Source organism: Rhinopithecus bieti, unplaced genomic scaffold (assembly GCF_001698545.2).
Source record: "Rhinopithecus bieti isolate Rb0 unplaced genomic scaffold, ASM169854v2 scaffold_32072, whole genome shotgun sequence".
Taxonomy (NCBI): Eukaryota; Metazoa; Chordata; class Mammalia; order Primates; family Cercopithecidae; genus Rhinopithecus; species Rhinopithecus bieti.
Window position 1 is genome coordinate 43,900 of NW_016813565.1, and position 11,445 is coordinate 55,344.

Here is an 11,445-nt window from a genome sequence, read left to right on the forward strand (position 1 = left end):
CTCACTCTGTCGCCCAGGCTGCAGTGCGGTGGCACGATCTCGGCTCACTGCAAGCTCCGCCTCCCGGGTTCATGCCATTCTCCTGCCTCAGCCTCCTGAGTAGCTGAGACCACAGGCACCCGCCACCGCGCCCAGCTAATTTTTTGTATTTTTAGTAGAGACGGGGTTTCACCGTGGTCTCGATCTCCTGACCTCATGATCCGCCCGCCTTGGCCTCCCAAAGTGCTGGGATTACAGGAGTGAGCCACCGCGCCCAGCCCCCATTTTTCAATACAGGGCTTTCACTCTGTTGCCCAGGCTGGAGTGCAGTGGTGCAATCTTGGCTCACTGTAGCCCACCTCCCAGGCTCAAGTGATTCTCCTTCCTGTAGCTGGGATTACAGGTGTGCACCACCATGCATGGCTAATTTTCTATTTTTTGCAGAGATGGGGTCTCACCACACTGCCTAGGCTGGTCTCAAACTCCTGGGTTCATGTGATCCTCCTGCTGCAGCCTCCTAAAGTGCAGAGATTACAGGTGTCAGCCACTGCACCCGGCCACCTTTATGGATCCTAACCCGAACCTGAAACCCAGTGCAGCAGGTCAGCCCTGCAAATAGTTCGTCAACTGGAGTTTGAATGCAATGGATTGCACTACGAAGGGCTTGGTGGGGCTAGAGATTGGCGGTCTATGGGGTGGTCCCTCTGTTCCCAGAAGCATTACAGGGTGACTGCCACAGAGAGTCTTGGTCAGGCTGCAGGGAGAACAAGGCAAGGGGGCTCCTGGACCCACACCTGTCCAGCCTCCCAGTTGTGGACATGAAAGTCCAGCCTTGCCAGTGATCCAAGGACTGCCCTGGGCCCCACCCAGAGGTCAGCAGGGGACCTCCCCACGACTCTAGGGCGGCCCCTTCCTCCTCCCCTCCCTGAAAGCCTCTGCCAGGTCTAGACCCATGTGCCCCATGCCTTTTTGCAGGTTGCAGGTTAGTCCTTCCTGGCTCCAGGGATACCAGGCACTGCAAAAGAAGGTCCCTTGAGCCCCATTTGCTAGGGTCTGGAGCAGCTTCTGGACTTGCCCCCACCCCTCCAAAGGCACTGGGCTGTACGATGGAGCTGCAGCTTCTCACCCTGAACCTAAAACAAGCTACCCTACCTTACACCAGGCATCTGGCCGTCTCTCCTCAGTTCCAGCCTGGGTTGGGCACGCCTGGCCCACCCAGGGTGCAGAGGAGACAACCCTGGGGCAGAGCAGCAGACCAGAGGCAGCTGGGCTGCCAGTGCCCCTGATCAAAACCAGTGCAGGGCTCCTCCCCACACCAACCTCCACTGCTGAGGAGTCCCTCCTATCCTTCAAGGCTTCCCACAGTAGGTCAGGCCTCTGCCTCTGAGCCCGTCAACAGGCTAAGTCCTAAGAGGACATCAAAGATCCTGTGGCTCCCAATTATTAACAGCACCAGTATCTCCAAGGAGACCCAGCAGAACGAGGCTCTGGGGATGTGACTACGTTTGTGAGTGTCGTTTGCAAACACCAAGTTCACCCACTTGCCCCTATAATTCAGTCATCTTAGAACTGTGAAACCATCACCCCAAAATGAAATCTCAAACCTATTTGTCCCCATTCCCAGCCTCAAACAATCTACTTTCTGTCTGACTTCCATTTTCTGGATATTTCACAAAAATGGAATCACAGGGCACAGGCCTTTTGAGACAGGCTTCTTTCACTCAGCATTCTGTCTGGGTCCGCCCACATCACAGAACGTAAAAGAACTTCACTCCTAGCTGGGCATGGTGCTGTGTCCTGCAGTCTCATCTACTGGGGAGGCTGAGGTGGGAGGATCACTTGAGGCCAGTTCAAGGCTGCGATGAGCAGTAACTGCGTCTGCGAAGTCGATGTACTCCAGCCAGGGCAATATAGCAAGACCCTATTAAAAATAACTTCATTCCTTTTTAATAGCCAAATAATCCTCCATATGGATACATTACTCTTACCGACACCAATGATTACTAAACATTGACAATTCATTGTATGAAAACAACTTATCCATTATCATGAGCAGTTCTGCTGTGAACACCGGGCACCATCTGTGTGGAGCTGCATGGTTTTATTCCTCGTGGGTAGATGAACACACACTGGTACATGGGGAAATCCTCACCCACCCTCCGCTGCCCTTCCGGAAGTTCGGTCCTCTTGCTTTCCTCCTCCGCCCCAGCCTGGTGCTGCCCCAAGCCCTGCCCTGGCAGAGAGAGAACTGGGCACAGCGGGGAGGCTCTCTGAGCCAGAGACTTTGCACGCAGCTGAGGGATGACGCGGGCCTGCAGGCGGCTCACTCGGGGACAGGTCTGTAGGACCCTGCGTCAGAACCCACTTCACATCCCAAAGCCACACCTGCCTTGATCTTCAATGCTGGGCTCAATGTCAGATCTGGCTGACCAGAGGAGCAGAGGAGCTCAGTACAGCTCACTGGCTCTTCATCCACCCTGCTGTGGCCTGAACACCTGCCCCCAAAACCCACCTGCTCAAGTCCTCACCTGCAAGGGGATGGTATTAGGTGGGGCATTTGGGAGGTCATCCAGTCACAGGGCAGGATGACTGGGCCTGACCGGTTTACAGTATGTTCTTACAGGAGCCCAAATGGACTAAGACATTAAGATATGAGTTTGTCTGTAATCCCAGCACTTTGGGAGGCTGAGGCGGGTAGATCACAAGGTCAGGAGTTCAAGACCAGCTTGACCAAGATGGTGAAACCCCGTCTCTACTAAAAATACCAAAAATTAACCAGGCGTGGTGGCGGGCGCTTGTAGTCCCAGCTACTCGGGAGGCTGAGGCAGGAGGATCACTTGAACTCGGAGGGCAGAGGTTGCAGTGAGCCGAGATCGCACTACTGCACTCAAGCCTGGGTAACACAGACTCCATCTCAACAAAAAAAAGACATGAGCTTAAATTTTTTTTTTAAAAAGGACTTGTTGGCTGTGTGCGGTGGCTCACGCCTGTAATCCCAGCACTTTGGGAGGCCAAGGCAGACAGATCACAAGGTCAAGATATCAAGACCACCCTGGCCAGCATGGTGAAATCTCGTCTCCATTAAAAATACAAAACTTAGCTGGGCGTGGTGGTGTGCACCTGTAGTCCCAGCTACTCAGGAGGCTGAGGCAGGAGAATCACTTGAACCCAGGAGGCGGAGGTTGCAGTGAGCCAAGATTGTGCCACTGCACTCCAGCCTGGCGACCGAGTGAAACTTCATCCAAAAAATAAAATAAAAATTAAAAAGTACTTGTCAGCTGGGCATGGTGGCTCAAGCCTGTAATCCCAGCACTTTGGGAGGTCGAGGCAGGTGGATCATCTGAAGTCAGGAGTTCAAGACCAGCCCGGCCAACATGATGAAACCCCGTCTCTGCTAAAAATACAAAAACTAGGCCGGGCACGGTGGCTCATACCTGTAATCCTAACACTTTGGGAAGCCGAGGCAGGAGGATCACTTGAGGTCTGGAGTTTGAGACCAGCCTGGCCAACATGGTGAAACACGGTCTCTACTAAAAATACAAAAAATTAGCCAGGCGTGGTGGCGCATGCCTGTAATCCCAGCTACTCCGGAGGCTGAGGCTGGAGAATCGCTGGAACCTGGGAGGCGGAGGTTGCAGTGAGTCAAGATTGTGCCTCTGCACTCCAGCCTGGGCGACAAGGGAGAAACTCTGTCTCAAAAAGTAAATAAATAAAATAAGACATAAAGTACTCGTCCAGAGAAGTCCATCACCACATGGGGGTGAGAGTGGACCCGGGACAGAGCAAGGCCCTGCAGTCAGTGCTAAGTGGGCATCTTGACTAATCTGGGAGGCACTGGAGGGACGCGGCCTTCAGGGCGGGGATGTGGCTGCAGTGCTTTCTTCTTCCACTTTTTTCTGCATTCTCCTTATTGAACGGCTTTATTTTATTAATTTTTGAGACGGAGTTTCACTCGTTGCCCAGGTTGGAGTGCAATGGCACAATCTTGGTTCACTGCAACCTCCGCCTCCCAGGTTCAAGCAATTCTCATGTCTCAGCCTCCCAAGTAGCTGGGATTACAGGTGCCTGACACCACGCCCAGCTAATTTTTGTATTTTAGTTTCACCATGTTGGCCAGGCTGGTCTCAAACTCCTGACATCAGATGATGCGCCCACCTTGGCCTCCCAAAGTGCTGGAATTACAGGCGTGAGCCACCGTGCCGGCCAACTGAATGGTTTTATGATCACAAGAGGCCTCCTGGCAGGTCACTGGCACCAGGAGCCACCCTGGTGCTTGGGAATGGCTGTGGCTGAGATGGGGAGGTGGGCAGGAGGAAGACCTTCGATGGCTCAAACTGGGGAACTGTGAGGAAGAAGAGGGCCTAAGCTTCTCCTAGAGGCCCTACGCTGGGGCTAGCAGGCAGCCCGCTGGAGGGCCAGGGCCCAGGCCAGGTGCCCAGCAGGCCAGACCACTGTCTGCTCTTGACAGCCGCTGTACTCGAGGCCACTCTGCAAGGCCGTGGGGAACAGCACTTTCCTCTCATTGAGAATCTCATGGTCTCATATTCACAACTAAACATGCCTCTTGATGCTTAGACAGGACAGGGTGCATCGCTGAGGTGCTTACACTTTGAAACCACATGCCAGGAAGACTTCAACAGGAAAGTAGTGCCAGTGCCGGTCAGCCTCGGGGCGGGAGGCTGCTGCTCCCAAAATATTCCATTCACCTTTGGCCGAAGTTCTGAGCCAGCTCCCGCCGACTGGGTTCTCCCCTCAAGGGCCACACCAACGGTGAAAGAGGTGGTGGGTGGCAGACAGGCCATGACAGGGCAAGCCCCCACAGAGGACCCCCGAGCCGACTCTGTCTAGTCAACAGTGACCGCGCTTAGCAACCAGTCCTCCCTGGAAAACCCGGCTTGGAGTTCTCGAGGACCACCTGGCAGCTAGCACCCCTCCCCGGGCACCTGGGGTCTCTTCTCTGCCTCCTACCAGAGAACATGCAGGGGGATGGGGGCCTAGACCCTCCAGGAAAGCCGACACCCCCTTGAGCTGATTCCAGGCCTCCAACAATCCCATCAGGGCCAGACCGGGCTGCCATCCACGGCCCTTGTCAGGAGGGAAGAGGCGGGGTCCCTGAAGCCTGAGATGGGGCTGTCTGCCTCTGGAGACACCTGGGCTGTCTCGGGGGTGCATCTACCCAGCAGGTTCATTTCCTGCAGGACAGACGTGTGGTCAGGGCTTGGGCAAAAGCAGTGGGTGCAGCTCTGCTGATATGGCAGGAATGTGCCCAGCCCTCACCGGCTGCCACAGAGGAAGAGCAGGTTCTGCACGGCCGGGACAGTGGAGCTGGCATTCTGGCCCGTGACCAGGTGGCGGTCCAGCACAACGTGCACGGCGTCAGGCTCGCTTGCTGGGGAGGACCAAGGGCACCAGCCTCAGGCAACGTCCACCTACCCACTGAGAGCCCCAAGCTCCAGGCAAGCGCCCAGGGTCAGCAGTCGGTCAGCCTGTCTGGGTCTGAGTCAGTGCCATGGGGGTCTGAAGGACCCAGGGCCCAGGAGGCTTCTCCCCCAGGCTGCCGCAGACAAGCCCCCCACCCCATCTACTGTAAGTGCAGTGGGCACCCTCAGAGCTCACCACTGAAGCAGGCGCCCGAATCCTTCACAAAGTCCTCCACCACGAGCGGCAGGCGGGCGAAGCCGGGGGCCCTGACGAGCTCACACACAGAGGGCTGTGGGAGGGGAGTGGGGGCTCCTGAGCCAGGCCCAGGCCCTGAGGCCCACCCGGGGGTCAGGAAGGTCAAATCAGGGCCGGGAGCCTCACCCAACCAAGTGGGACTGGGTGTGTCACTGCTCATAACAGGGACAGCTGCTAAGGCTGGAGGCCAGAGAGATGACGAAGTCCAGCCACCTTCCCATGGGGTGTCCCTGAGAGCGACAAGGCCACTACAGGAGGAGGGGCAGCTCCCCCAGCACCAGAGCACACAGGTGACTAGAATGAGAAGGGCTTAGTGGGGTGAGCCCCTTGGGGCGGGGCACCCTCTGGGCAGGAGTGAATCTAAGCACTCACTGGAGGGGTCACGCCCACTTGTAACCTGAGACTGGGTTAGTGTCACCCCTCAGGGGGCAGCACTGAGTACCCACTGAGGAAGGGTCCCCTCAGCAGGGAAAGTGACATCTGAGCTGGGGGCCAGTATAACGTCCAGTGAAACCAGCCTCGGCACAGCAGCCACCACTCCCTACCTCAGGGCCTGTGCATCAGCTGCTCCCACAGCCGTCCCCGGTGTCCACTGGGCCCACTTCACAGTCTTTGGGCCTCAGATTGACACAGGCTGTGTCTCCGAGGGCACCCCGGCTGGACTCTCAGCCCCTCCGACTGCACACACAGGTCTGATGCCCCTCCTTCCCCACGTCCCCTGGTGAGTGGGCCTAGGCTTCCAGGAGACTAGGGGCCAGAAGTTCTGGAGTCTCCGTCCTCATCTCTGGCTGTCGTGGGGGAGGACAGAGCAGGGAGCACAGGGTGCCTTTGTCCTCCAGGCACTCACCCCTGTCAGGCTGTAGCCGTGGAACACCCAGGATCTGTCCTCGTTGGTGGCACAGCACAAGGCGGCGACACCGTGGCCAACGGCGCAGATGGGCTCTGAAAGTGGCACAAAGCGTTGAGGCCCTGGGCCCCGCCCCCTGCACCCTGAAGCCCCCCCACCAGACGCCCCTGCTTGTGGCTCCCCCAGGCCTGTGCCGCCTGCCTGGCCCCCTCCTCCCAGGTTTCCCTGGAAACCGGGCTCAGCACCTGAGGTGTCCTGGCTCAGCCTGCATAGCTGGCAACAGGAATCTGCTCAGGGCAGCTGGTGCTTCAGGACTAGACTCTGGTTTAGAGCCCAGATCTCAGGTTTTGGCGGCTGAGACACACGGAGAGGAGGTCCTGAGGTTCCAGGTCTGTTTACCAAACCCCAGGACACTGCCCGGCAACCCCACTGCATAGCTGGCCAGGCCGCCCACCACACTGGCAGGTGCTGTGGGTCAGGCCCCTCCCCGGCTAGACAGGATGCCCCTGTGCAGGTGGGAGGTGAGTCTAAGATAGTGCCTGCGCCTTGCGGTGGGGCCACCTTGGCTCCATCCGAAAGGCTGAGTGTGTTCCCATGGCTGAGGTGGCCACAAACAACTGCTGCCTGTCCAGGCCATGCTGCGGACAGCGGCCCAGCTCCCACCCACAAAGGGTGCTGCGTAAAGCACTGGCTTGTCCACCCCGGCCAGTGGACACACTCATCACACCCCAACCCTGAGCCGGGGCAGCTGCCAGGTCTCCTCAAACAGCTTTCCTCCCTGCACCCCTGCCAGCCTCGAGCCACAAGCCCGGCCCTGGATGCCAGGCTCTCCCAGAAGGAACCAGGCCGGTGTCCTGCCTTGCTCAGGAGGGCATGGCCACCCACCCTCGGGAGACTGCCCAGAGGCCTGCAAGATGGTCACCAGAAGAGAACAAAGTGTGTGTCGGGAGAGGCGGCGGTCACTGCCTCCTGCCCACAACCACTGCAGTGGCCACTGACCAGTGACCCAGAAATGCCTCCCTGGGGTCTTCCCACCTCTCTTCTGCTGGTGGGAGACCCATTTTTTGTAGGGCTGCACATCCAACCCCTCCCCTGAGTCCCAAGGGTCACCTACTGCTCTCAGAGTGGAAGTGCTGCAGGATACGGGCCAGGGAGCCACTGCTGGCCAGGTCGGTCAGGGCCCCAGGACAGCTGGGGATCAGGAGGGCATGGTACCGGGCACCTGGGGGGAGACCACAGACCAGGGAGCAGCCACACGTCAATCAAAGTGAGACCACCTGCAGGACCAGGCCCAAGTGCGTGGCCAGGGCAGACCCTCCACAGGGACCAGCCGGCCGGGTGATGCCATCTGTCCCTTTTCCTCCATGGGCTACAGCTCCCAAGGGCCCCCTGACTTTCCCATCTCTACACACTCATCACCTCTCCTCCTCAGAGGAGCTCAGAAACTCTGGGGCCCAGGATGTGGGGCTGGAGGCTGCCCCAGATGGTCACAGGGCTTCAGGGGCAGAATCAGGGAGCTCACTAAGACCCCAAACCTATCTGGAACCCTTGACCCTCCAAGGTCCCAGGCACCCCACCCCAAGGAGTGGGTCCCAGACCTACCATCAATGGACTCGAGCTTGGCGGGGCTGGCATAGGCCTTGAGGCGGAAGTCTTGCACCCAGCGTGCATTGCTCTCAGTCACATCCACAAATTCCATGGCTTTCCCCTGGAGGAACAGAGCCCAGGGGCCAAGGATCAGCACCAGGAATATCCCTGTCGGCTCAGAGCGAGCCTGAAAATGCTGACGAGGAACCAACAGCATCCCCTTGAGGTACAAAGGCACCCGACCACCCAGCCTCCTCCACTGGGTCTCCCAGGTTGGGGTGGCCTGTCCCAGCAGCAGCCTCAGTGGTTTATTTCCTATCCAACCCACCAACCAAAAATGTGTATACATCATAAATAAAAACCTGCAGTGACGAACACATAATGAATGCATCCTTACTGTGACTTATCTACATCTGATATCCCTGGGTCACCCTCGATTGGAGGGTGAAGAATTGCTCCCAGTGGAAATATGTGTGCCCCTTACAGCAGGGCTGCGCTTTGGTCTCCAGCTCACACACGTGCAGGACAGACCCGCAGTGAAAAGGTCTCCCTTGGGCCGGGTGCGGTGGCTCACACCTGTGATCCCAGCACTTTGGGAGGCCGAGGCGGGCGGATCACCTGAGGCTGGGAGTTCAAGACCATCCTGGCCAACACAGTGAAACCCTATCTCTACTAAAAATACAAAATTTGCCAGGCATGATGGCATGTGCCTGTAATCCCAGCTACTCGGGAGGCTGAGGCAGGAGGACTGCTTGAACCCGGGAGGCAGAGGTTGCAGTGAGCCGAGATCACTCCAATGTACTCCAGCCTGGGCGACAAGAGTGAAACTCCGTCTCAAAAAACAAAAAAGAAAAAAAAGATAAGAAAAGAGGNAAAAAAAAGAAAAGAAAAGAAAAGATAAGAAAAGATAAGAAAAGGTCTCCCTCATCACAGGTGGGGTCAAAGCCCAGGAAATGGGGACCGGGACAGGAGGACACAACCAGGGTTTGGTTACAGACCCTTCACCCCTCTACCAACTACAGGGGCTCCCCACTCCTCCCAGGCAGCAGAGGCACTCTCCTGACCTTGCCCCCAGAGAGGTGGAGACAGACCCCAAGTGTCCAGTGGGGAAGGAGAGGCTGGACTTACCCCAGGGGTGGCCACCTGCAGGTTGAAGGCGGTGCTGGCCATTGTGAAACAGTGGAGGAAGGACTGGGCCGACACACCTGCAGAGGGTCCCAGTGAGTGTGGGCTCCACAGGACTAGCCTGCCCCGCCTCAGGGGGCTACCCAGACCCCAGAACACCCTGAGGAGCAGCCCTCTCCCCTACACCCAGGGCCCACTACTTGAAGCCCTGGGGCAGGGCCAGCCACCCATTCACGTCCAGGAGGCGGAAGCTGGGAAAGCTGAGGCAGAGGGGCACAGCCAGGTATGCCAGACCTGTAGGCCATCCCGAGGCCTGCATCCCCCCTGGCAGGCTCTTTCCCCAGCCTGGCACTGTCACCTCCAGCCCCAGCCAGAAGCCGGGACAGGATGCAGCCCACCTCAACCGTCCATGCCACTCCCACACCCCAGCCTCATCCTGGTGCTACCAGAGCCATGAGAGGCCTTTCTGGAAGGCAAACCTGGGTGTGAGGGTCACAGACTTCAGCTCATCCTCTCACTGAACCACCAGGGACTGAGGCCCTCAGGCACCACGGAGAATGCAGAAGTGTCCTGGCCCCTCTTCACTCACTGCAGGGAAACTGCTCAGGAACCCTTTCCTCACACGGGTTCTGGGACTCTGTCCCTCTCCTCCAGCTTTTCCCAGCCTCCTTCTGCCCCTCAAAGAACTTTTAAAAAAGAAACCCAACACACCACGCCCAATCCAGAAGACTCTGGGGGCCACTGTCCTACCAGGGGAAGGACACAGCCCTGCCCACCCTGGCTGCGGAGAGCACATACAAGTTTATTCCAAAGTAGCGTGAGCTGCATCTTTCTACATTTATTTTAATTCTGGGGCCCAATCTATCACTAGGCTGGAGGGCAGTGGCACGATCTCGGCTCACTGCAACCTCCGCATCCCAGGTTCAAGCGATTCTCCAGCCTCAGCCTCCCGAGTAGCTGGGACTACAGGCGAGCGCCACCACACCCGGCTAATTTTCATACTTTTAGTAGAGACGGGGTTTCACCACGTTGGCCAGAAAGGTCTCGATCTCTTGACCTCGTGATCTGCCCGCCTTGGCCTCCCAAAGTGCTGGGATTACAGGTGTGAGCCACCGCGCCCGGCCTCTTCATTCTTATATAAGTTAATACATATTCACTGTAAAATGTCCTGTAAGACGCCCAGTAGCCTGCCGCAGGCTCTGTTCCCCCAGCTGCCGGCCTTTCCGGCCTCCTGAAGTGCTGTCCCCAGCCTGCTGGCCCTAAGACCCCATGTCCCCAACATGCGGGACCTGCTCTGGAAACAGGCCCCAACCCACACCCCCAGGACTGAACCCCACTCAAGGCTCCTCCCACCCGCAGTCTGGCGGCACCGCTCAGGACCCCTGGAGCTCAGCACATCGTGACGCCACAACCCCATAGCCCCACCTTCCCTGTCCACACTTGAGGACCTACAGACTTCAAGAGGGAGACCTCCGGATCCCAACTCCAGCCCCCAGCTCTCCATGGTGCGGTGACCTTGGGCTGGTCACTTCCCTCTGCAAAGGGCTCAGAACAAAGCCAGGCACCCTCGGGCTCCGCTGCTCATCCCTCCCCGGCTGCCCGGAGACCCTGCAGGCTCAGCGCCAGCGGACGCACCCCGCTGCGCTCAGTCCCGCGCGAGCCCCAGGCCAGCAGCGCCCTAGTACCCTTGCCCCAGGACGGGGGCCGGAGGGCGCCTTCTCCAGGAGGAGGCTCCGGGCCTCCTCAGGGGCCGGCGGTTCAGAAGGCCAGGGTCCCCGCGGCCGCCCGACCTCAGAGCGGGTCAACTCCCCGAACGCCCCGTCCCCACACCCGGGCTCCCCTCTTGAAGCGCAGCGGCCTCGGGGACCAAGCCCAGGCACGCGGTTCCCTCCGCTAGAAACGTCGGGCCCGGGCCATCCCGCCGCGCAGACAATACCAGGAGGAGCGACGCGGCGCCTTGATGCCCCGCCGCCGCCCCAAGCTCCATCCCGACCCCCCGCCCCGAGCTCCATCCCAACCCGCGACCCCTTCCCTGTCCCCGTCCCTGTCCCCGCCCCGAGCTCCATCCTGACACCGACCCCGCCCGCCCGCCCATCCCAGTCCCCTGCCCGGCGCCCTCAGCGGCTTCGGCTTCCGGCGCCACGTGACGCGCGCCCACCGTGTCCCGAACCTCCCGCCCCGGGCAGCCCCGTCGCGGACGCTCTTCGGACACCGGTCCCGGCCGCCGGGCC

The 11,445-nt window shown here is 58.9% G+C and overlaps 1 protein-coding gene across 6 annotated transcripts; it reads right to left on the reverse strand.

The window, feature by feature from the left end:
* Nucleotides 1-4,108: 4,108 nt before the first annotated feature.
* GATD1 (glutamine amidotransferase class 1 domain containing 1) lies at nucleotides 4,109-10,235 on the reverse strand. Of its 6 annotated transcripts, none has more exons than XM_017848585.1 (8): nucleotides 10,217-10,235; nucleotides 9,218-9,294; nucleotides 8,105-8,210; nucleotides 7,617-7,724; nucleotides 6,503-6,597; nucleotides 5,596-5,689; nucleotides 5,257-5,368; nucleotides 4,861-5,171 (listed from the first exon to the last, which is right to left on the reverse strand). In XM_017848585.1, the coding sequence occupies exons 2-8, from the start codon at nucleotides 9,257-9,259 to the stop codon at nucleotides 5,165-5,167; spliced, it is 564 nt and encodes a 187-aa protein (XP_017704074.1). In that variant the 5' UTR covers nucleotides 9,260-9,294; nucleotides 10,217-10,235; the 3' UTR covers nucleotides 4,861-5,164. The 6 variants fall into 6 exon arrangements, with proteins under 6 accessions (XP_017704076.1, XP_017704078.1, XP_017704074.1 ...); XM_017848586.1 differs by lacking the exon at nucleotides 10,217-10,235 and adding an exon at nucleotides 9,694-10,089; XM_017848584.1 differs by lacking the exon at nucleotides 10,217-10,235 and having other exon boundaries at nucleotides 9,218-10,089.
* Nucleotides 10,236-11,445: the final 1,210 nt, after the last annotated feature.